We start from the raw sequence: 26,998 nt of genomic DNA, 5'->3' as shown, positions 1-26,998 counted from the left end.
GGCAGGAAGGGGTGCGCGGCCGCGTGATGACGTCATCACGCAGCAGCGCATCCCAGTTCATGGAGCGATGTGCGCCGGGGTTGTCTTCCGGCCACATCGCTCCAGTTATAGTGCTCGAGCGGCCGCTTACGGCCGCATCGAGCACTATTCAGTGACGGGCAGGAGCTTCCTGTCCGGACGGACGGAGGCCCCTGCCCGACTGCCAGTGGCGTACTGACCGCGGTCGCCATTGAGACGGTCGCCCGGGCCCCCCCGTCCGATGGGCCCGGTCTCAATGGCGACCGCTGCGACCACGGTCTGTACGCCACTGCTGAAAACCAAGAGGGGCACTCCTTTATTATATGGGTCAGTGCCACCAAGTTATGTTTTAATCCATTTAGAAAGAAATCACCATACAAATCCATACATTAAAAAAAATATTATATAACATTTATTTTAAGAGGGGGATAAGTTTAACCTGTGTGTTAGGGCTTTTTATGTCTTTTATTTCTTGTATGCTCTGGCAACAAACATGGCTGTTCTTGCTGCATCCTCGGGTCATGTGACGGATGGGCTATAGCTCGGGGGCATGTACTGTACATGGGAAGGGGGACTCTAAGTGCATTGATGCCTGTGAGTCTTCAGATGCCCCTTCTCTTGCTGTAATTGTAGCCAACATGATCTGGTAGTATAAGTCTTCTGAGAAATAATTCCAGTAAATTGGGTGCATAACGTATTGTACGTGGCATTTTTGAGAAATAGGTATTATTAGACATAATATCCTGTGTATTAATTTCACTAAAGGATTTCTGTAGGAACATGCTGCTATAGTCTTCTTGTTTCTACCTGTAGGTCATATCTGAAAAGACAGTGTTGATATTAGGGCATTGAATGGCACGTTACAGCAAAAAGTACACGGTGTGCCAGGAAAGTAAACTAGTGCTGTGAGTGATGACTACATTCTGAGCAGGAACACTGCCAAACTGACCTCACTTCTATCATTCTTGTTTGTGAACTATGGTCAAATTTACAGTACTAAGGCTTTGTGTGTTGTACATTAACATGATGGGGGACATTTACTAATCGAGCTGCTGGAGTTCATCCAAAGTGCATTGTCCGACAATCATGCACTCTGCGGCAACTCACTAAGGTCCTGCGCCCCATATCCTGCATGTGTCGCTTCTCCGTGCATGTAATGTCTTGCGAAACTATTGAAAGTTAAATCCTGCGCTCAGTCCAAATCAGTCCCCCTGATTTCTGTCGCATTGAAGCCAGCACAGCAGCGCCACAATCCGGCCACGTGCGCCACAATCCCCTGCTAAATACACGTCAAAGCTGCGCAAATCCCGAAAACCATGAGCAGTCTGACGAAAGTGCGATCTGCGGTTCTTAGTAAGTATGCCCCTATGCCTGAAAACATGAACAGCACATTGAGTTAGATTTTTGACAAATTTCTACTATCCTGCAACCACACAAGACTGTTACTATGCTGTTTTTCTTTTGAAGTTTTAACCTTAACCCCTTCACGCTCACCGACAGATATATATGTTATAGAGCCATGAAGGATGTATGAAGCGGGCTCCCAGGCTGCCATCTTGCCAGCTGTCAAACTCCCCAGACATGACATAATACCTTCTAAATCATGTTACATTAACGGCCCAACATGGTGACCTCACACAGATGTGACTGTGACTTCAAGTAGCTAATTGCACTGACACTGTACGTGTACTTGTTATGGCAGGTTGTAATCTACTTTATAAAGTTCTGGTAGTGATTTATGAGGTTCATTTCTGCTGACAGGTTCTCTTTTAATTCACCAGATTTAACATCCAGCCAATGTGACTAGTTTTACACTGTCTAGTTTATTTGTATACAAATCTAGTTATTGTCTTAGTTTTACAATAAAAATGAGCCTACATTTTGGCAAATTTGGGGGCTCATGGTGTCACAAAGACCTTTTACCCAAGATCAGAAAAAAAAATACCGCCAAAAATTTCCTAAAACTATTAATGAATGTTGTGCCTTTCATGTAGGACAGTGCAGTTGTGCAGTGCATTTTTTTCCAGATTAAGAGGGAGAATTACCGTAATGCACATTGGGCCATACATATTGGCAGTGCCAAGCTATGAGTCCAGTCTGCCCACCTGACGCTAGAGAATTTATTCAGCACATTGGATAACAAAACTAATAGCACTGATTGCTTGGGAATGGTGGGGGCTAGAATAGAAATGTGGGATCAGTGGAAAGTTATAGTTTGAAGCATGATACATCTGGAGCTGTACCAATGTATAGAATTCACTTATTCCACAAATGGCTTTTCAGTATTCGTGCTAACCCAACATTGAAAAATTACTGAATATCACTCAATATTCTGTCAAATGCAATAAACTGTCTGAAAGAACCAGGGTGTCTGGACTGTAAGCATTGAAGCTGTTATTAAATATATACTTGTAGGGGCTTCAAGTTTTTATGTTGGTAAAATATTTATTTTTTTGCCTTCCGCTTATACATAAGAAAATATCATCAGAGCTGAAAAGTGGAGCGGATGGATGGACCCCATAGGTGACAGGTTTGAAAGCATAATTTGTCAATTGATTAATAAATCACAAATTGGTAGCGGTGGATTAACGATTCATTTAAGAAAAGGGCTCAGCAGCTTGGAGCGCAGCGGGCGATTTCATTACAAGCGCCTGCATTTAAAAACATTGTTGTATTGTGAAGAGCTTTTGATAACAAATTGAAGCTGGAAGGCATTTCACGCAGGGCAATGTTAATGCCTCCATCTGAAAATAAAAAGTAGACAGTATAATAAAGTGTAGTGGACCATACAATAGAACAGATGATAATCATCACAATGATACTCTCTCATCTCACCGTCATATATTGTCCTGCAAGTGCACTTATAGGAAACAATACATTATATAGCAGGTTGAGAAAACACACCATCAGGGGTCATGTGATCATGGTCCTCTTTCCATTTACTAGTCATAAGCAGTCCAGAGCCACACATTCGACTTTCTGCTGGATACTCTCAGCACTAAACCTCTATCTGACTTACTGGGGCACATTTACTTACATTCCCCCTGTAGTTCACTGAAAGTGCATTATCCGCCAATAACGCACTGTGCCGCGATTCACTAAGATCGTGTGCCCGAAATCCTTCATGTGTCACTTCCCTGCTCAGGTTCGACAGAGTTGTTGCATGCAAGTGCATTAGCATGCAACACATTTTGAAAGTTAAATCCCACGCTCAGTCCAAATAAGTCGGATCGTCTGACGGCACGCCCCCAATTTGTGTCGCATGGAAGCCAGGGCAGCTGCGCCAAAATCCGATCACGTGTGACACAATCCCTGAGCAGACACCTGTTAAATACCTGTCCAAGCCGTGTAATCCCCGAAATAGACGAACAGTCCTACAAAAGTGCTATCTGCGACCCTTAGTATACGAGACCCATTATGACAATTCCTCATTGTGCAACTAAGTGAGGTTTATTCACAGCTTAAAGGAGTCTTCTCTTCTGGGCATTGACATTTATTTCAATGAATTTGCCATATACATATACTGGATGTACATATGTGAAGATAAATTCCCATAAATGTATCCTTGTTGTACGACCACCCCTTCTAGAGTAATTGCACAAAGAAAAAATAGTGTTTGAATATGAAATGGCCAGGAGTTACTGCATGCCCCCTGCTGTCACTGAGTCCTGGTGGTCAGGCAGGGCTCAATAGCGCATGTGTGACCACCACTGCCATAGTGTGCGGGTGGTTGTATCTAAGGACAACTATATTGTTTCTATGGCTAGATTTATGGGAAATTATCTTCACACAGGTAAACTATTTTTAATAACTTGTATTTGAAGAAATGCATATATATGGCAGAGAACAATCACAAGGTTAAGGTTACCAGGTTGAGTTTCAATCAGTTGTTAAAAAAGCAGCTGTTTGGTGGAACCAGGGAAGAGCCGGATGCCGACCCGACTCCTTCCAGGTGTTGTAAACTGTATTGGTGTCCTCACAACACCAGTACAGGTTACATAAGGTTACATAAGAGAAGGCTGCACTTTTACTGTGCATAGCAACACACACGTCAATGTACACACGCAGGCACCATGCAGAGGAGGTAGAAGCCATTTGTGAGGGATTCAGGATAAGCCTAAGGTTTGTCAAATTTTATTACATTTGACATCTAATATCAGGTCAAAAACCTTTTTATTTATTTCAGAAATTAAAATTGCAGATAATAATAGTATAAATGTAACTATTAAGGAAAAAAGTTTCTTTGTGCCATTTCATTTACGCATTTTTTTCCATGCAGCAGAATTGAGTATTTGATAATTCTGCTCTGTCATAACATTTGACTATCCGGTAATTGTCTGTAAACATTTGAAGTGTTAGCAAACTTTTAAGTCAAATTGCATTATGTGCATTATGTGCCTCTGTGCAGAACTTGTATTTACAACTGTGTGGGCACTGCAAGGTGAAAGTGCATATGGTGCACTGGGTGGTACAGTTCCTAAAGCTACTATACCTCACTGCATGCTACCTGCTTCTAGTCACACTTATAGTAGAATTGGTGTTGAGTTGGTAAGTGAACAAGTAAGATGACATTTGGATCTTTCATGAAAGACGTAAGCTTATTGAAATGGGTTGTAGGAGAATGAGGATAATTTCTGCAAGGAATGTGTTGTTTTCACAAAACAGCTATTATTAACCCCTTGGAGACCTGTCAATTTTGGTCCTTAATTAACAACCGTTATTTTGCCCTGCTTCATTACAAGAGCAGTAACTGTATATAATAATAATAGTTCCTTTATTTCTATAGCGTACACAGATTACGCAGCACTGCACAGAGCTCCATGTCCCCAATGGGGTTCACAATCTGATGAACCTGCCAGTATGTTTTTTTTGGAGTGTGGGAGGAAACTGCAAGTCCCACAGGAAACCCAAGCAAACACAGAGAGAACATACAAACTCTTTGCAGTTGTTGACCCTGGGACTTGAACCCAGGTCCCTAGCGCTTCAAGGCTGTAATTCTAACCACTAACCCACTGTGCTGCCCTATCACATTTTCTCCTGTAATTTAGCCACATTAGGGCTTATTTTTTAGAGGGCGATTTGTGGATTTCAATGGCGCCATTGCGGTGTGTATGAAATGTAATAATTATATTTTATTATCTCTTAATAAATGTATTTTTTATCATATTATTATTTAAAAAATACACTGAAATACTTTCTTTATTGCAGTTTATTATACACTGACAGGAAACCTAGTAGACCCCTTATCTGAATGGGGGCTTAATTGGCTGTCCTACATGGCAGACATAGCAAGATAAATGAGTAAATCCTTCAAGTATATGTTACCTGCGTAACCTATCTAGGTAGTCCCCTTTCATTGTTTTTTTCCTATAATGTTCTCCATTTGTGTTTTATTTTTCAGAGGTTGTTCATTTCATCCTTATAACCTGCTGCAATCAGTGAACCCCCCTCATTTAAAGGAAATCTACCATTTGCTTTTATGCATTATGAAGAAAACATACCTTGAGAATGCTGTAGCTACTCTAATGCAGAAACATATCTTGTTTAATCCCTGAGCTGAGTTCTGCTCAAAAAACAATTATAAAATTATGATAATGAGGCTTTGTCGCTCCCATGGCTGATCTGGCACTTCTCCTCTTACCCTAATTATGCACTGCTTCAGAGAACTCTGTATTCCCTGTGTTGTCCCTGATAGGCAGAAGTAATCAATCACTGCACCTGCATCCCCCAGCTGCTGTGTATGAGTCATCCATCTCAGGTTGATTGATCCTATCTGGACAGTTCAGAAAGCTCTTTGTAATGTTTTTATGTCTGGCAGCCTGACTGTACACAGCTTTCCCAAGGTCCTGAATTTTAGAATTGTTTTTTTTTAGAAAAACCACTTTGATGAGGGATTAAAAAAGATATGTTTCTGCATCACTGTAGCTACAGCATTCTCAGGGTATGGCTCGCAATGCATAAGAACAAATAGTAGATTTCCTTTAAAGGAGAAGTTTTTGATGGTATTTTCTTGAGATTGGTTGTCTAAGTTTAAACCAGAATTGTAACACCTTACCTATTTCCTGCCACTCTCTGACGTTACACAGACACCTCACCTTTGAGTGTAAATCAAGGAAAAACTACTCAACTAACGAATGCAATTGTGCAATGGTCTGTACCTGGTGACATGTTACATTTCTTCTTGGACACGACTGCCACCTTTCTCCTGCTACTGTCTTGCATCCTTCTACTCTTGGGTCCTAAGGTATGTTCGCCAAGTTGTATAATTTAAAGGGCCATTGTAACCATTCCTAACATGTCCTCATCCCAGCACACTGGAGCAGATTTATCAAGCTGTCTGAAAGTCAGAATATTCTTAGTTTCCCATGACAACCAATCACAGCTCCCCTTTAAAATATTCATGAGCACTGGTAAAATGAAAGCTGAGCTGTAATTGGCTGCCATGGGCAACTAAGAATATTCTGACTTTCAGACAGGTTGATAAATCTGCCCCACTGTGTGTGAGCATTATAGGTACTAGATACTTCTTTTCTACAAAGGTGTTTGTTCTTCATTCTGACCTATGTGTACATGATCACTTACCTACAATTCTGTACTGATTCCCACTTATAAACCTGGCTTGAGCTGACAATTACTCCTACCTTCCTGCCTTGACCACCAATCTGACACTGTCCATCTCCTGCCATGACCTTGGCTTTTCTGATTGGCTGTCAGCCTACACTTCTGGCTGACTCAGCAAGTATTGGGCTGAGTACTATTTTCTCAATTATTTTATATATATATATATATATATATATATATATATATATATATATATATATATATATATATAAAATACCCTCAGGCAACACCTTTAAGGATAGACCCAGATGATTCTAAAACAGTGTGAATATAGCAAGGTACCCATTTATTTCCCACTTCCTCAGTGCTTCAAGTATGTCCTTGTAATGCAGATTGAGGTTCATTAACACGTATGAGGCTTGTTGCATATATTAGAATACTTAGGGATGAAAGACTTATGAGTAATTTAATTAACATGTAAACTTGAGTTCTCTGTAGGGAATTTTTAAGAATGATTATCTTTCTGTCAATAATCAAGTAGATTTCTATCACAACACCCACAATCTGGGCAGTTTTAACTCATTGTAGTTCCAGGGTACAGATAAAGCTCATATCTAAAATTATGATAAACCAGGGGCACTTACTCATAGATCCAGACACTGTGACTGTGGTAATCTTCTTATGTTTGTTGTCTATGGACTACTTTCTTCTAAAATCAACTGTAAACAACTATAAAATCCACTTTAAAATTATGCTAATGAGCCAAAAGGGCCTGGAAAAGGAATTTAATGCCACAACTGGAACTGAGGAAGCCCTATGGAGAGGTCAGTATAACCTTCTAAGTGTAAGGGTATCTCTCAAGAATTACAACAGTGAAAATACTCATGCTCTGTAATGCAGACAAATAAACGGTGGAGATACGGGAACGTGTAAAAGGCAGATTGAGGTATTAAAGGATGGAGCATGGATGCCGATGGAAGGTTGACATTCGCAAGCAACAATTACCCATGGGGCACAGAAAGCTTTACACCCGTTCCCATGTTCTTGGGAATATCTGTCAGGGTCTCTAGAATACAAACTACCTTTAAATTATCACAAGATATTGGAGCTTTGCAATGTAGGGTTAAGCAGCAGTACAGCATGGCACACCTCTAAACCAATTGTTTAGAAGGAACACATGTGGGTAAGATGGTCTCAAAAAACAACCAGCGTGAACCGGCAGCAGTCACAATTGTTTGATTTGAAAATGCTTTTACCCAGTAATAATTGGGGATATTTGGGCCTTCGCTGACTTCAGCAGACTGTGATGCTTTTTTTCCATTATGAAGATGATTAAAGACACTTTCATTGATTTAAGACTTTACAGGCAGAAGCATCTTGTGGTAGTACAGGATCCTAGTAATAAGGACATTAATTGCTGCAGTAAGTTCTAAAAAGAAAGAAAATTTTTTTGGTCTTTATGACTGAACAGTAACCCAACAGCGGCCTTAATTGGCAGTCTCCATAAGGAGAACTCTTACTTCCCAAACCCTAGTCACAAGCCTATGACTCATCTACTGGTTCAGTTTTAATCCTGCATCATGTCATTAGGCCTCTTGTAGGTCATGCTTGATGTCAGGGGAGCTGCCTTACAAGTTAGGTAAAAGAGGCGTGGTTTTCCTTATCCCATCCTGGAAAACGTATTTGCATATTTTACCCGTAAGCAGATATTCAGTCAGATGGTGGCATTTATGGTATAAAAATAAAATATATGTGAGTGTAGCAATGTTAAAAGGGATGAAAAAGCTTTTAAGGAAGCAGGTAAACTAGACTAGAAGACAAGGGTAATGCTCTGCGAGGTAGATCTTGTAGTATCATAAGAGGAACACATCAAGGACACAGGATTTATTATTTTCTTAAATGACTTAGAGTAATTAGGGGACACTGCATGAAAAAATCTGATTAATTTAAAGGGGTCACTATATTAAACATAATTCAGTGGGAGATTTTGGGGCTTATTTACTAATGGCTGTGCTGCTCACTTTCGTCGGACTGTGCACTGTTTTCTGGATTTGCACGGCTTGGACAGGTATTAAACATGTGTCTGCGCTGGGATTGTGTCACACGTGATCAGATTTTGCCACATCTGCACTGGCTTTCATGCGTCAGAAATCGTGGGGCATGGCTTCGTACGATTCGACTGATTCGGTCTGAGCGTGGGATTTAACTTTCAAATTGTGTCGCAAGACAATGCACTTACATGCACCAGGAAGAAGAAGGTGAACTCCAGCGGACCTGAGCGGGGAAGCTAAACATGCAGGATATCGGGCGCACCATCTTAGTGAATCATGGCACAGTGCATGATCGTCGGATAATACACTTTCGGTGAACTCCGCGGACCGGACAAGTAAATGTGCCCCTTTGTTAATTCAGGGGGACTGTATATGTTATAATGAACAGTGGGATCAGAATGTATATCAGAATGTGGATACAGGCAGTCCCCGGGTTAAGTACAAGATAGGGTCTGGAGGTTTGTTCTTAAGTTGAATTTGTATGCAAGTCGAAACTGTATACTTTATAATTGTAGATCCAGACAAAAAAAAAATTGGCCCTAGTGAAAATTGGAGTTTAAACATATTTTGCTGTAATGGAACAAGGATTATCAATAAATCTTCATTACAGAAACTCTACAGCTGATTATTGCAGTCTGGGACTATAGTAAAGCATTCAGAAAGCTTCACCAGAGGTCAGAGGGGTCTGTCTGTAACTATGGGTTGTCTGTAAGTCGGGTGTCCTTAAGTAGGGGACCGCCTGTATTTAGATCTGAATGTATGTTTATTAATTCACATATTTTAATTAAGTGGCTTCTATATAATTTATTTATGGGGAATAATATTTATTATGTGTTATATATCCGGGGGAACATTGTGGGCAGTTGTGTTATGAGGAGAATATTTTATTTAGGAGAACAGTGTCGTTATCAAGGGTACGTTATTCTATAAGTGACTGTGGTATTTTTAAGGAACACAGTGTGGAAATGTGATGCAAGTTACTACAAGGGGAAGCCGTCCTACAGTTCTGGACCAATTCTCGGTCTTTATGGATATAATATTCAAAATCTCTATTATAATTGAAAAACCCCTTTAATTACTTCTTCTTAATGATTTTCCCATTTTTCCCGTTTGCTATGATTAAATGCACAACACCAAATACCTCTATCCAGTGAATATTTAATGCCTGCCATATATCGAACCATATTGTTCCCATAGAACTTGAGAGCCTACAAGCACCAGCATTTGGTAGGTATATAGAATATACTGTTATGCTGATGCTACATTGTGTTGCATGACTGATGAATTCTATCACTTACATTAAATAATCAATGGAAAACTTGCACAATGTACGGTCGAAGAGCCCCTGCACAGATATGACATTAGAAGTTGTGTATTCTTTTAACAGGAAAATGGTGACAGGCGTGTTATATTGCAATGTAATGGAGTCCTGGATGTATGTTCATATCAGCAATGACTAGACATCTCCGGAGCCACTGAGTGCAAAGATGCTTTGAATGTGCTGCCAGCCCCTTTCTCTGATACTCATTTCTGCTGTGCCTGTGACCAAGCCTCCCTTTATTGTTCGCCTGCCATGATTGGCCAGGATGCATCCTAATAATGACTTCATTCAGCCCCCTCCTGTCATCTCTCTGTGAATGAAGTCAACCAGCGATCTTTGCAAGTAGAAAGAAAGCAGGAGAAGGGGAAGAGATCAACAGAGCCAAGGTGCAAGGGATTATTCGTATTTCACCTGGATCCTGTACCCTGAAAGGCTGGACATATTGCTTCTGTAAATGCACCATCTACAAGCTGCATCCATAGGACTGCTGTGTACAGGGGCACTTGTTGGGGTGCAGAAGGCTATAGAGGGTATTTCTTCATATCTAGAGACCCACAAAAGCTGCCAAGACGCCTCGTGCAGTGCTCCGAGTGAAAAATGGGGCGTCCAAGCTCCCGAAACCCCCGTCAGATCCGGGGAGCGCCCCAAGCATGTTCATGGAGAGGTCACAGAGCCGGATTAGTCTGTCTGCATCATTCGAGGCTTTGGCCATCTACTTCCCCTGCATGAACTCCTTTGATGAAGAAGATGGGGGTAAGCATTGAACATTTATAGCCTTGGGGCTCATCATTCTTGTTTCTTTGTAGACTATACCCTATCACTATGTGGTATGGTACGATAGAGTTGGACCATACCGAAATGTCTATTCTGATTGATAATTATCAGTAATTCAAACATTTCCGTCTCCTTGTTTTGTGCATTGAGTGAAAAACCTTAGCAGTTTCAATAATGACATTTCATTCCGCAAAAAGGTTAATAGCAAGGCCAATATTATATATATATAAAAATATATAAATGCACAGACTCCATCAATAAAGTATCTGCAGTGGGTTACTGTGGACAAGACTATAAGCACTTGAATGGTTTAATCAATTGACCATGAAGTGTGTAACTGAGATGATCTACAAAGTCTCATTAGGTTGATGGTTGGGTTTCAGATCGTTAAAAAATATTCAGTATTTTTTTGTTTTATTAACCATTATTAACTCCACAATCCTAGAAGTGGTAGTTAACTAACTATTCTATCACTATTGTCTTAAACACAAATAATAGATAGATCCATTCCTGACTTCTTGACTTGCATTGGTTGCACTTTTCAGCCTGTTGACTATATGTGATATAATTCTATCAAGGTCTATGGATGTAGCTTCTATCAGTCATTGACGAAATCAAATTGGCTCAGGTACCTGGGGCCCCAATAGATGGGCTTCTGCAGTAATTCTGACACCGTATATCATCAGGGTATTCAGAAGTATGACGTCTATTAGGTTATTATAAACTATGGCCACATGAAATATTACACTACAGTACCATAAGGTAAGTAACTAAGTCTCACTCCAAAGAAGAATCACTTTTCTGAATATAAACAGTGACTTGAAAATTGATACTTGTTCCAGATTGATAATTATGGTCCATACCCTTTATAAATGGGATGTACACTAATGGTTGTAATAATAATACATTTGTCGATACCTATATTATGATGGACTTTTGGTAAAAAGCAGTTTAGTGTTTGGCACAATCTTTTATGTAATGCCAATAATGACAGACTTGTCATTATTGGCATTTGGTTTTTGGTATCTAGTGTTGTATCATTGTCAGCAGTTGTACATTTAAATGTAATAGGTATAAAATGCCAACAATTACTACTCACCAAAGAGACATACAATACATAAATAATTGATACTGGCTAGTAAGCGGTTAAACATAGACAATAAGAAGGCCATATGTGTTAGCTAATTGAATTATCACCTGTTTGAGGGCTGGATTTCCGCACATCTCATCCACAAATCTGCAGATGTTTCCTAATTGAAAACAAATTCATTATACAATTCAGTCAGACATAGTCTTCCTTCCGAAATTATTTGCCATGTTAAATGCAATGAAATGTGGAGGAAGCTTGGAGCTTCAGGACTATAGGCCTTTGTAAGGGCTAGAATGTAGTCTTACATTGTGAACAGAACATAACCAGAATTTACATAGGCCTATTATTCATTTAGGGTCATTAATCGAACGCCAGGATTGCTAATATATTATTGGCCTGGCCACTGGGTATTGTATTGCCCTCAAGGGTTTAGGCCTTGTATCATTACAGTACTAGCAGACAAACCACTAATTATAGGAAAACCACTGCTAATTTTAATTAGTGATTACATGTGCTTTTTCACTGCTCTATATGTTACAGGAAGTCACCATAGCCGGAAGATATAATGCATAGAAAACCCTCCACTGTAAACATAGGGATGATACAATGAGAACATGTCATGTGATGAAATGGTGTCTATAATATCTTCTGTACAGATATCTAGAAATACATTGCTGTGTCCTGGTGGATCGTCATACTCAGGATGCATCGCCTCACGCTGCTATTGCTACAAAATGTCTATTGGCTGTAGAATTGTATCAGCTGTAGGGTGAACATATGCCAATTACACAGAGAACGCTCCCCTGTCGAGAACAGAAAGTCTGTGCAACCGTGTGGCTGGAGAGCGGCACTGAGTCTCTATTGTGTAGCTGTTGCCTTCTCCAAAGCTCAGCCCTTATATCGTATTAGAGCATTGTACAAAATGTATACAGTGCAAGGCAAATCATGATCTCCAGGTCCTCCTGCTTTATTATACAATAGCAGCCTCTTTCTTTTAGATGCGAATATTCCAATCTCTTTCCTTCTTTGTCTTTAGGTCTTTGTTGATTCCCAGTGATCATACCCTTTATGTACCTAGAAGTAGTTGTATGTCTGTATCTCTATACCTAAAAGTAGTTGTATGTCTGTATCTCTATACCTAAAAGTAGTTGTATGTCTGTATCTCTATACCTAGAAGTAGTTGTATGTCTGTATGTCTATACCTAGAAGAAATTGTATGTCTGTATGTCTATACCTAGAAGTAGTTGTATGTCTGTATCTTTATACCCAGAAGTAGTTGTATGTCTGCACGTCTATACCTAGAGTTAGTTGTATGTTTGTATGTCATTGCCTGGAATTATGTATTAATGTCACCATTCTAGGCAGAAAAGATTGAGACTCAGGAATACATAAAGAAGACCACATGTAAGCACTCATGTGACCGCACTGTACCTCTTTATGCTTCCCATTTTTCACACTAGGATTCTTATGACAGACACATTATGACATGCTCACATGTTATCTATATTCCAGAGTTATCCTCCTATATGACGTTGCTGTGCCTAGGTATAGGCATCATGCACTTCCGTTGTGAATCCTGCACCTAGCATTCTTACCTATGTAGAGCATATCCATGCTGTCCATCTGTACAAAGGTCTGCACGGGACTCCGAGTAGTAATTCCACAATCCCCACTAGCGGTCTATGCAGTATTTACAATTATCATATGGAATACATGGATTTGGAGAATATTGCATACAATGGTTTCTGACAGTGCCCAGCCTATAACCTATACAGACACACAGACTTCACATATGTATATTAAATTACCTTCAGAAAAGAGATAGGTGTAACCTAATAGACACACACCATAAATAGAATATAAACATTTTATTGAGCAAGGAAAACAAACACTGCAAAATGTTAAAGGGAACCTGTCACTACATTTTTCACAAATACAGCTAGTGTCAGGTTCCCATAGAGCCCTATTAACTAGCTAAAATTGTTTTCCTCAGATCCCCATATAATCATCTTTATAATTTTATATGATATCCAGGGATATCTATAGCAAGGTGAGGTGGTCCTCTGGTGAATCCAGAAACTCACCACCATGATTTCTCAGCACACAGCAGTAATGTCATGTGACCAGGATGATGACATCTCATTAGCAAACTGTACACCATACATATATCTGAACACATGAAATCACTGCAGCCTGCATGGACCTTTACTCCTCTCCATGCCTCCTAGCAGGCTGCTGTGATTTCATGTGCTCACATATATGCATAGTGTACAGTTTGCTAATGTTAGGAGACTAAAGGACCTGAAATGAAATCCCCATGGTCACATGAAAAAAATCTATCCCCACTATCCTCATTGATCTTTACAATCAATCCTCATGGCAACCAATCACAGGTGAGCTTTCATTTTCCCATATCTGTTTATAAAATTAAAACTGAGCTCTGATTGGTTTCCTTGGGCAACTAGAAACAGTTTTACCTCAGACACTTTTAAAAGAAATTTCCCCCACTATCCTAGATTGGGTAAAATAAATGTTTTCTTGGATCACATTAATTTAGATTCTTTCTATCCTTGGTTTATAGGTAAAATTATTTGAAAAGATCTTATCACTCAGCATATAATACTCTATGGGGTTAATATCTAAAATGGTCCCTATTGGATATCAGGGGGAAAAAAAGTCAAAATCCATATTTGCATTCAGAATATCATTATGTTATACATATATATACTATACTGTCTAATATGAGGCTAAAGAAGAAACATGGGATTAAGAGTCATGGGGCTATGGTGTTGCCCAATGCTGTCTAAATGGCTGAAGACATGACTGTTGGATTATTCCTCACTCATTCGGTTGAATTCTTGGTAATACATCCTTGTTCGATCCACATTTTTCATAGCGAAGAAGTGTTCAGGGGAAGAGTTCTGGGAATAGATTGTTCATTTTAATATCATTCACCTGACAATAGAGCAAACACTCACTTGTGAGCTAATCACTTAATGTTATCATAATATATATGATAGGGAACATTCCTCCATGTCCCCGCTCCATGCTCATCGCGCCCAATACAATGACCTGCAATACCTGGATTTGCTTTGTAAGGTAGCCTTCAGGTCATAGAGATTTTCCTCGCAGTTTTGAATCCTGAATCACATGGATTACAGGAATTTTCTGTGCATACTGCAGGATCAGGATCTGCTTGGTTTGGTATTGACATTTCCTTCTTCCTTGCAGAATCAGATACAGATAAATTTGCCTGTGATGTGAATATAGGATGTATCTTCCCAAGATGCTTAATTGGGTTCTACAAAAGTGATTCTGTAAGCAGTTTTGACCAAGCGAAATCGCTGACAATGCTACAGAGGACACCTGGAGACCTGTTTAAGCGTACCGTTGTCTATGTTCTTTGTATCAGCATCACAGAGAAGAAGTTCACCACTAGAACAGTGGCCTTCTGGGCATTGCCTAATGCTGACGCACTCTTGGCTCACTGTAGTACATGTTTGGTCGTGGGCTTCTGGATAGACACTAAAGCCATCACTTAGAACAGATTGGAGGGCTGTACAGTGCTTACTGCAAAGGGCACTTGTCCTAGTGATTCTCGCCAGATAAAAACTGCTTTCAGTGATCCTTAAACTAAGGACACAAAAGGTATATTAGAGATGGTCTCACATGGGGTTGAATTTCCTAGTTGACTTATGCTTTAATTTTGAGTAAATCCATGTGACTTCAACTGCTCATGCCATAGTTTGCTTTTTTATTTAAAAGGTAATCTATAATTAAAATCCATCATGATAAATCAGAGCCACTTATTTATAGATCCAGGCACCGTGACTGTGGTAATCTTCTTATATTTGTTGTCCTTTATTCTAAAATCAGCTTTTAAATTTATGATAATGAGTCAGAAGGGCTACTCTGGGTTGTTAACAAAGTTCCTCGGTACTTTGTCTTCCTGGGCTGTTACACTTTCTCCCTCTGCTCTGCCAACACTTCCTCCCTCCCTCTACCTAATCTCACATCTTAGCCAAGAAAAGTGGAAAATTTCCATATGCTATAGTAAGGTCAAGATATCCAAAACACATGGAATACATACAAGACAATTAGACCAAAGAAGAGATAAATTCCACCAAAAATTCCACGAAAGCACAGCAAACTGGATCACAAGAGTGGCATTCAAAGATAAGTCGGAGAATGGTCTTTAAATGCTCCATTTGATCCTTCTCAGTGTTTCTAGCATTGTTTATCCCAATGACATGTTCACGCACCTGCACTTTAAATTCACGGGTTGTGAGCCCAATATAGATCGTAGGGCATGGGCACACTGCGTAATACATCACTCCCCTTGTGGAACATGTATTTGACCAAGTAATGTCAAAAGTTTTTGTTCATTGAGAATTTGAGAAGGTGGTGCTTTTCTCGACGTTGGTGCACAGCACACAGTTACCACACGGGGCATGAAGATATTTTGTGTGCCCACACTGTATTGTGCCAGGTTAATGTTTCCTGTGCACTGGTGTTTAATTTTTATGTACTTTTAAGATTGTTTACAATAATAAAAATTGATCTATTACATACTAATCCCGCATCTTGCAGGGAGGTGCTCCGGCACAGTGTAACATTCAGGAAAAGATTTGGCACTCCATTGTTGCAAATTATAGCCAAGAATCTTTATTTACAGTGTTAGGCAATCCAAAAAGTGTAACATTTCGATCCACGAAGGCAACTTCATCACACACGGATTGCGTGGAGAGGAGACGGATATAGAAAGGAAAATTATGGAAACCACGAGGTACCACCTTTCTTCTTGTGACATGTCCACTATCTTTCTAGTTGCTAGCAATACAGCTGTGATTACGGCGCCAATTTTTTTCTAAATGTAAGAGAACGGGTTGGTACCCTATTTGAACAACCGAACAGTTGTTTCCCTCAATATACTCTATGGAATCTGCCACCCCTTTAATGAACCAATTTTCTGTGCAAAATTTGGCAGTATGCTTAATTTACATCAAAAACAGGCATTTATTTGACCACAAAACTGCACTCGCTCATAGCTAACAGATGACGAAAGATGACGATTTTTTTTAAGGTTATGAACAAGTTACGTGTGCTCATTACAGATTAAAACTGGTATATGAAACATCAGTTTTAAGAAATTCTTTCTAGACTTATAGGGGGACAATCATCATATGCCGCCCCCCCTCACACCCTCCCTTGCCGCGCCTGATACTTCAAGAGGTTTAAGAGGTGGCCCAGCCGGCGAGCAAAACTATGCCATGTCGCCCATGGCGTAGTTTCGCGTAAAAAACAGCAAACAAAGTTTTTGGTTTTGCAAAATAACACGGTATGCCCTGCCCGTGCCTGCCTCCAACTGTGCCCGCCCCCTCCACACCCACATGGCGTGGAGGTGGTGTATTCGCGATTTGTAAGTCAGTAAGAGTGAATCCTTCTCTGATGGACTTTGTATAAATAATTGACAACTAGATTAGATTAATCAAAATATTGTTCCATCAAGAGCCACTCACATAACCACAGAGCACAAATCCCAAAATGTGTATATGATAACTACCATAAGATATGGAATTCATCCATCAGCTTCCTATACTTTATTTATTCTCATCTGGTTTTACCACATTTCTCATCAAACAATATATATAAAGAATATTTAAAAACACTCTACTTGTTTCCAGGGGTCCTGTTTTGACTCATTAAAGTTTTATTACTGTAAATATTTCACTCCCATTTTTCTCACTAGGCTCATTAGCCCAAATCCACTGCTCCGTCCGGAATATAAACTTCTCACTACTTCCGACTGTCTGCCAGCAACAAATAGAAGGGACTAGGAGGACAATAACACCTTTGCTCTCCCCAGGATTTCTATAACACAGTTTCTGCAGTCTTACAGAGACCGGTCACTTTTACCATTAATGATTTAGTGTTGTTATAGAGCAGCAAACTTCCCAAAATATTACCCACTCACGAACGGTCAAGCGGAGTGAGGGTACGTGCTCTGTGTATTCAAAATGCTGGCAGCATCAGAATCATTGATTCCAGTGACAGAATGAAAAATACAGTTACATTTCACCCTATACTATGTGTATATATAAAATATATATCTTCTTGACAGCTAATCATGTTTTTTAGCACTGATGTTCAGCAGAACATGTACACATATAAATTACAATGTCTACACATGCTGTTTTCAGATCCAGGGTTTTCTCAGCTATTGGGAAAGAATTTCTTTTTGCCCTCTGCCTCAAAGGAGAGAAAGTGATTCCATTTCCATTACTACAGATGTAACTTCTATTGTAATAAAGACAACTCTGATAAGCAGAAGCCAAACCTATAGCTACTGGGCCCAAATGCTAAAGGTGTTTCAGATCCCTAAGTAAAATATGTTATAATACCAGGTTTCTTTTTAAATGGGGAAGAAATGACTGTACTGAGTTTATTTGAAAATAAGAAAATAAGGGTTAGGGCTTATTATCAGGGATTGTCTTAATTTCCCCATGAACAAAAATCCACTTTTATTCATTCATTCATTTCGTTTCAATTGGAACTCTCAAAACCTTCTCTCCAAGCTTAAGAAACATTGGCCATTGTCTATAACAATTTCCTTATATGAGCTCCTCTTGTCCATGTAGCTGCTTGTAGCACATTTATTAAGAGTGGTGCAAACTGCACTAAATGCGTTCTGCCAGATTCATGAAGAACGTGCACCAGAAATCATGAATCTGGCGCTTCCCCTCACTGGCCCGGGAGAGTTCACCAACTTTTTTGTGGTGCACCTTTAAAATAGGGCGTACAACAGACTTTGCATGATAAATCTGGCACGTGGTCCGACTGAGAACCATCCCGTCCCCTAATTTGTGTTGCATGGTGACTAGTGCAGCTGCCCCACAAAATGGTCGCACGTGCTACAATTGTGTTGCAGACACTTCTTAAATACCTGTGCAAGCAGTTTACACCTAAAAGAAAAGGCAAAGTCTACCACAAAACTGGCGCAAAGCCCTTAGAAAATGTGCCCCAATGTATCTGTCAGCTCCCTCTTTCCTGCAGCTACCTCCTCCTGCTCCCGTGTTTAGCTGACAGTATGGAAGAGGCACAGTTCAAAAGGCTATATCGTCTGAACAGTGGCATCTAGAAACACAGTTCCGGTGTTATTTTAAAGAAGAGAATCCCCCCTTTAACATAAAAAGTTAATTTTTTCAGGTGGCAAAGACATGGAGATATTCAGACTTAAATGTACAGTCAGGAGTGGGAGCTGTATATGAAAATAACATTCCCAACTGCATTTGCAACGGTGGATATTTTCAGTTCTGTGACACCTAGAAACACAATCCTTTTCTATGTGCCATGGTTCACAAAATATAGCTGTTTGTAGCTGAGGATTATTTTTTGGAGAATATATATATATATATATATATATATATGTATATATATATATATATATATATATATATATATATATATATATATATATATATATATTTCAGCCCTACTCTTAAAAGGCTGACTGTGCCCTCTGATATATTGGCTTCCCAGTGTTCATGTAAACCTCTCATTCTTACCTTAGTGAATGGGTGCACTAATCCGAATAGGCAGGCCAGCATTACTATAAGAGCAACATACACAAAGCTCACACACTAGGAGACAGTAAAGAACAATGCAGCATAAGCAAAGAAGACCAAAAAGGCACAATAGTGGGGGTGGGGAATTTCTAGCGGTATATTATCAGTTATGTGTAGTAGTACGGTAATTATGATAACAGTGTAAAATATATTTAGTTAGAATTAAAGAATGAAAGTTAATATGGCGCTGGTGGCATGATCAGGGGTGCCAGTCCAGTTGATGCATTTGGGGACAGCAAGTGCTTCATGCTGGTGGCTGAAAAAAGATAGCTCTACACAATGGCTGAATATGGTTGTAGATATTAGAAATGTCACTAGCAGGTTACAATACATGACCCATACAGCTCAATGTACAGTAATGGAAAACCTGCCTAGAATTTGCACACCCCTGTTGCAGACACAGTTATACACATCAAATATTTGCTTGGTTTCCTGTAGTTTTTTCATTATCTTCCCTTCTGTTTCATGCATTTAATCTACACAATGGAAAATATTATCAATCAAAAGAAATATCAGAGGATACTAGTCATCATCTCGCCGAAACCCGACTTCCTGCTCGCCTTTCAGAATCTCAGCTTCAGTGAGCTTATCGTACAGAATCACACGTAATTACATGGCTTCTGAATATGCGAACAGACAATAACCGCTCATTTGGATATCATGTAATGAGATGCATGTAGAACATAAATGATTATGCGATGCCTCATTAGTGACCATTTGCATACTTTGCGAATGAACCTCTGATAATGTATTTATGTTATATACTAGGATGACATTTCTACCTCGATCAACAATGGATCTAAGTAATGAAATGCCAATGTGAATTGTGTTTTGTTCTCTAGTTGAACACACACTTCAAACTTTTTACAAACAGACTTACAGAAAGTATAGATACAACCACATCTTCATATACAGTACATGTAGCTTAGGAGGATGCAGTAGAATCTATTTTGTAATACAAGAAACAATGAGGAAGAATGTATCATTGCAGTTACATCAATTTTTCTGTCTTGAAAGTGTATTAAAATTAGTGTATCTAAATTCAAGGAAAATCTATCAACAAAATCCATCATGATAAACCAGGGACACTTAGGTGGTAATCTTCTTATATTTGTATGGTCTTATATATATCCATGGTCTCCTTCCTCCTAAAATCAACTTTTAAAATTAGGCTAATGAGCGAGAAGGGCAAAAGCTCACAGTGGGAGGGAGAAGTGCACACTGCAATAGCATATGAAGCTATAACGTGCTGGGGCTCTAGTAATGCCCCCCAGAGCCCTTCTGTCTCATTGACATAATTTTAGAAGGAAAGAGGAAGATTACCACCGTGACAGTGACTGGATCTATGAGAATGTGCCCCTAGTTTATCATGATGAATTTTGATGGTAGATTTTCTTTTAAAAATTTTTTAAGATAGTGTAGGCAAATTTATAAAGTACAACTTTTCATTTTCAAAAAATTTCAAGTTTAAGCGCAAATCCACCCCAGTCTCCCAGTGGTGCAGGAATGTAGTTGTCACCTCTTGTGCCAGAATAAAAGCAAATTAATGCAGCTGCTCTAAAGATATCTGAAGATACTTGTAACCTTCTCCAAAAACTAAAAAAAAAACCCAAATGATAAATATACCCCAATTGGGCACATTTACTAAGATCCTTGGACCAGTTTTCTGTCGGATTTTGCACGTTCTTTTTAGTGGAAACTGCGTGCACAGATGTTTAAGAAGTGCATGCGCCACACAAATTAGGGGCGTTCCGGTGCTCAGTCGAACAATGGGCCAGATTTTCATGCCCTATGTTAAAGGTGCACCAAAAAAAGTGGTGCACTTTGGCGGAGCACTGCAGAGGGCGCTATGCAGAGTGCAGTGGGCGATACATGCAGAACATGCACCATAAATCCTGAATTTGGCGCCCACTACACAGGCAAACATAGTACAGACTGCACTGCACAGACTGCACTGGGGTAAATCTACCCCAATGCGTTCATGTGTTTCAGTAACTTCATGATATAGCATCACAGATTGAGCGTTACACTGACCAGAGAATTGCACTGTACATGATGATCTCAAGTGGTCAAGGTTTCCACAAAGATTATTTAAAATATTTCTGTGCCCAGAACAAAAATATGTATAATGTCCTTCTGGCATCTAGAAGTCTCAGAATTCCTGAGTTCTATCATTGCTGTGTTTGGTCACTTTGTTTCCCCATAAAAAGGAGTAAAAAAGTGATGTGTAATCCCAAATAAAAACTGTAAAGCACACATTACAAAAAGAGGTCCCCAAATAAGTAAACAATTTAAGTTAAATAAGTTAAAATTTTTAAAAAAAATCAAACTTCTGGATCTCAGCATATGCCGAAATTGTTTTTAGATGAAATGTTATTTTGTAAGGCTGCATGCACACTGCCGTGAGCCCGCCACACCGTAGCACGGCGGGCACACGGCAGCCCGGGGAGAGGAGGAGGAGGTGAGCGCAGCTCACCCCCGCTCCTCTCCATAGCGATGTATGGTCGCGGCGCCGTAATACGGGAAAAGATAGGACATAGGAGCCCATAGAAGTGTATGGCCGTATATACATCCCCCATACTGTAGTGTGAATGCAGCCTAAATGCAAATTAGAACCTAAGAAAAACTATTTCAATTTGGAAACTCTGTAATTTTAACGATCCACACAAAAATTTACCTTCTGATTTTTACCACACCCTGGGGGACAATTATCATATACCAGCGCTTTATGCGCTTTTGTATTAAAATCCTGCCATTCCTACACCCCAGGATTCACCAGAAAACTTGCCCTGTTAAATTTCCCCCACTGACCGCAAAACATAAAAATGTTGTCATCACAAAAACATTAATAAAAGTTAAACAATTATGCCACATTAAACTACAGCTCTTCCCACAAAAGCAATTGATATTAAAAAGTGGCATAAAATATTTTCAAATGTATTCTGGAAAACCTAAATAGGCTATGGGGGGGATTTAAAAATGCACTTGCGCCACAATTCTGGTGATTTTGCGCCAATAACACTTTCTAAAGTGCCTTGCAACACAATTATCAAGGCTTTTAGACCTTTTTTTTGGCTTGTCCGATTAAAGGGGCGTGACCTCCGAGATGTGGATCTCGCGAGAAAGGGGCATGGCTTAGAATAGAAAAGAATAGAATAAAATATTTTATTGTCCCCACAGGGGAAATAGATTGTGGCACAGCAACAACACCTCCATCCGCATAATCACAAATGTACAGATACAAACAATAAAACATGATGGCATACATACAGAACACAGACATAAAAAAAGTAAAAAAAAACAAAACAAAACACAAGATGAATAAAGGTAGTGATAAGAATGATAAGAATGCTCTGGGTATTTATAGCCTTATGGGAAACCGTCTGTGCACCCAAAATTCTGGCGCACGGTTTAGACCAACTAAAATTAGGTCTAAAGTAGGAACCAACAGTCTTATACTACACCAGAATTCATCATCACAGGGATAAATCTGGCGCAGCAAAAGACCAGTGTTTTCCAGCTAGAAACTGGCGGAACCTGAGACACATTGTTACATCCCCCCCCATGTCTTTTCCAGGTTAAAGATGCATTGCTCCGTTGTGTTCCTTTTAAATAATGCCGCCGTCTGAGTGTACATTGTGTTTGCTTTGTACGCCTGTCTTTATAATACATATTTTTCATCAGCCTCGTAAAAGTCAGGGTTATGAATCGTATATATCGCAGGGAGGGGCACATAATAAAATTAACTGCAAGCAGCTCGGTACATTTTCCTTGTGCTTAGTAATGGGCAGCTATGAGAAATCTCACCTGTCCACATTGCGCCGCAGCACACTGGATTTATATCTTCAGGGAGCCGAGTTTATTACAAAACGAATGACTTTCTGTGGCTCTGGAATTAAATGTATGAATATGAAATGATTTAGGGACGTTGTGGTATGTCTGAAACAACGAAAATGTATCCGATGAGAATGTGCCATAAGGAATTACAGTGGAAGGTAAATTCACTCTCAGAAGCCGAGTATTAGATTTAGAACAATGTTTATTTTAAAATGACGTTTGAAACCGCGCGCTAACTTTTCAGTCCATACATAGAGCTACTTTATAAACCATAGGAAATGTAGTGGTAGAAAACCATAATAAATGCAACCTACCTACCTACAATGGGATCATTTTGATCCAAATGTAGAAAATTGACTTTTAGCCCTTTCATGCACAACTACGAATTCTGTTGGTGTTAGTCTGTGAATCATGAACCATGTGCTGGCCAAGTATCCTGAACCCACCACAGTGCCAGGGCCACCCTATATGATGCAAGGAGTCCTTCCTTGACAGTACCATACTCCACACCGTGGCTGGTCCTTGAAATCCAGCAGGCACATGGCCATAGGCAAGCTAGTTTCTAATATTGAACTGATGAGGGGTAAAACTTTTATGAGTTCGTTAGTCTCTTACTTCTAGATGACATTTACAGGTTCCTTCAATCCAGGGGCATAACTAAAGCAGTAGCATCCATAGCAGATGCTATGGGGCCCACAGTGTCAAGGACCCCCGGCATCCTACTTGACACACAGGAGAATGGAGGATGTGCACCATTATACACATATTATGCTGCACATTGTACTGCATAATATGTATATAACAGTGCATATCTTCTACAGTACACAGCTGGTCCAGGACCTTAGATAAACAATGTAGGGTAGAGGAAGGGGACAGCAGGACAGCAGTGTGTGTGTATGTGTATAAGAGTGTATAAATGTGTGAGCATACACATATTTATATAGTAGGGGGGCCCCTTCAGACTTGTGCTATGGGGCCCTGCCTTACCTAGTTACGCTTCAATCCCAAGTTACATCCCAAGGATTATTGGAATTCAGATATTTTTTTTTCTGTGGTTCACTTGCAGGATTTGCACAACTTTTTAATCTTTGGATTGTAAAGCTTGAAGGTAATCTCATCTCAATTATTGACATGCTGCCTCTTTAAAACCCACAGCACAAGTCACAGCATGTGGCTGTAGAAATATTCATTCTGCTACTACTACTGCATATCACAGCAGGTTGCAGTACCCGTCTCTACTGCAGACATGGTGGATGACGTGTTTTGAAAAAATATGAATATACATGCAAATGTTACATGCAAATTTTGTTGTGGATTTGCTACATGCAGCTATAGCTATGTTAAGAGAAGCCATCCTGTTGAGAAGAATGCTTTTAAGTCATTCACAAGTCCCAGGATAACAGAGGAAGTGGAGAATGGAGAACAGTTACTGAATGGTTAATTGGGGAATAAAGGTTTTTACAAAAACACACAAGAGGATATCTGTTATACCTTCTCTATCAGTTTTCTGGAGGAAAGAGCACACAAAACTCCCCATACCTGCCAGTTTCCCAACCCGCCCGCCACTCTTAGTAGATACGGATGCCTGAGCGCTGTCTTAATAATTTCCCCCAACAGTATTTAAAAAACATAAACTCACTTTAAAGATGTAAGTGGACTTTTGGCTCATGTATCATTATGACACTTTTCCAGGACTACAGTTTTATGATTATACAGTGATATGCGTTACATCGTAACATGCATGCGGAGCCCATTGCTGCTGTCAAAGCCAACAACATGGGCATTACTTACTAAATTCATGTTAGACCTATGGAGGGCTAAACACTAGTTTGATTGGTGGAGGTGTAACGGAAACTCCTCTGACAACGAATATCTTTTAGGACAACATCAATGTTAATACCATGACAGCTGACAACTGGCTACCTTACCTTATATATTAGACCACTAGTCAGGCTTGTTGCCATCAATATGAATGCAAGTTAAATTTTGGAATTTCACATAACCTATTGGGGATTGCATGAAAGAAAAAAAAGTTACTTTACCTGTTCTGTCCTTTCCAGTGATTTGCCTATCATTGACCCTTCTGACCCAGAATTTGCAGTCACCAGACAGCTGTGGCCAATCATTGGTCGCACTGGGCCCACGTGATGTCATTTTTGCACATCAGGGCCTACAGTGGTCATGTGACTGCCAACACTTTTGGGCCGTACAGAAATTCTAAAGAAGCCCTTTAAGTGTGATTAAGTCTGAAAAAATTTGCCACATTTCCTGTACTGTACACTGCCCCAGGACCCAGACTCTTCGCATAATGATCGTCTACCCTCTTGTACTGAGTCGTGATTACATTATGGTACAGAGGTCCACAACATTGTGTGTGGCTAATGCTGTGAGTTTAGGTACCCAGACATGAACAAACTGAATACCCTCATGTAAAGCTAGCCTAAAGGCAAGAAACATCTCTACTTTTTTCCACAGACTGTATCTAAACAATACAATTAGCAACCCAGATAAAATGTAGCATCTATGTAATAATCATAATAATAGTAATAATAATAATAGCAACAATGTATTGACTGCATCTCTGGCTTTTCCTAATGCACTGATTTTCATCTGGTTCTTTCATTATCTTCACACAGCTTTAATATTCACAATGCTTTCACTCGCTGAGTTAATGCTGAAAGAGACATACATATTCCTTGCACTCTTGACTCCATCATGTAAAATTTCGTTTGTGATTGACAGCTGCAGTCAGGAGCGATGGCCGCCCTGTCTTTGTTTCAGTGACCTTGCAAATGCATTTGCAAATATCAAAGTACAAGTTAAAAAAAGAGAGGCACTACACAAGCCGAACATATACAGAAAAAGTAATGTACACTGACAAGGTTTATGTGTTGTTCTTATGTCATTTCTCTGCAACAAAGTTATTAAGAGGCTCTGGGCTTTTTATAGTATAGGAGCATCTTTGGCACCAATGTCAGCTAAAACTTGTGCCATTTCTGTTCCGCAATCTATTCCCAATGGGACAATGGCTATATTTTTCAACTAGCGTTTAAAAGTGCTGTCGCAGGGGAAAAAACAGACCTATCCCAAAAGTCTGGTTTTGTTACTGATCCATTGAGATGGCTCATTTGAGCCTTCTCCTTAACCCATGCAAGTTGACGCAAAATAACAGATTGCACAGTGGGTACCTACAGAGTCAGTAGCAAAGTCATTGCCATATGTCATCATTTTTTATTTCCCCTATACTGAAACACAGATATTGCTTTAAGTCTTCCATAAGCCGATGTCAGGAAATGTTGTGTTGCTATATTGAGTGACAAGATTTTCAATAAAGGTTAAAGGGTTGGGAAATACAGATCCATTATAGTAATGAATATTGATATTGTGAATGTGGATGACCAGAGACACTAATAAATGTTCAGACTGTCACATTAGGACCAATATTATGTTAGAGGGAGGGGATACAGAAATCTTTCCCTTACTAATGGCATGGGGTATGATTTAATGCCAATAATCTGTACTGATAACTTAGTAGATGAGTTTGCGGGACAGTTAGGGTACAGATTTTGCACTGGGGTGCAGTATATAGCAAAAAGCAAATGAATGTACAAAATGTTTATATCTGTATACTTGTCACGGATATTATTCCAATGTTCGGATTACATTGCTCCTGATAACTAGCACTACAGTGTTCTGGAATGTTACACAATTATTTCATGGT

General features: G+C 39.6%; 1 protein-coding gene across 2 annotated transcripts in view; it reads left to right on the top strand.

Moving 5' to 3' along the window:
- The first annotated feature begins 10,185 nt into the window (after nt 1–10,185).
- The window catches only part of RIMS4 (regulating synaptic membrane exocytosis 4), a 143,518-nt gene continuing 126,705 nt past the window's right edge, over nt 10,186–26,998 (top strand). The window contains exon 1 of one of the 2 annotated variants that reach the window (XM_072111657.1): nt 10,186–10,704. In XM_072111657.1, coding sequence (XP_071967758.1) covers nt 10,602–10,704 — 103 coding nt within the window. In that variant the 5' untranslated portion in view covers nt 10,186–10,601. The remainder of the gene's footprint in view (nt 10,705–26,998) is intronic. The other variant, XM_072111658.1, reaches the window with a different exon arrangement.

The sequence above is a fragment of the Engystomops pustulosus genome, chromosome 6 (assembly GCF_040894005.1).
Source record: "Engystomops pustulosus chromosome 6, aEngPut4.maternal, whole genome shotgun sequence".
NCBI lineage: Eukaryota > Metazoa > Chordata > Amphibia > Anura > Leptodactylidae > Engystomops > Engystomops pustulosus.
Note: the sequence above shows the minus strand (reverse complement) of the source record. Positions and strands in the feature narration are given on the sequence as shown.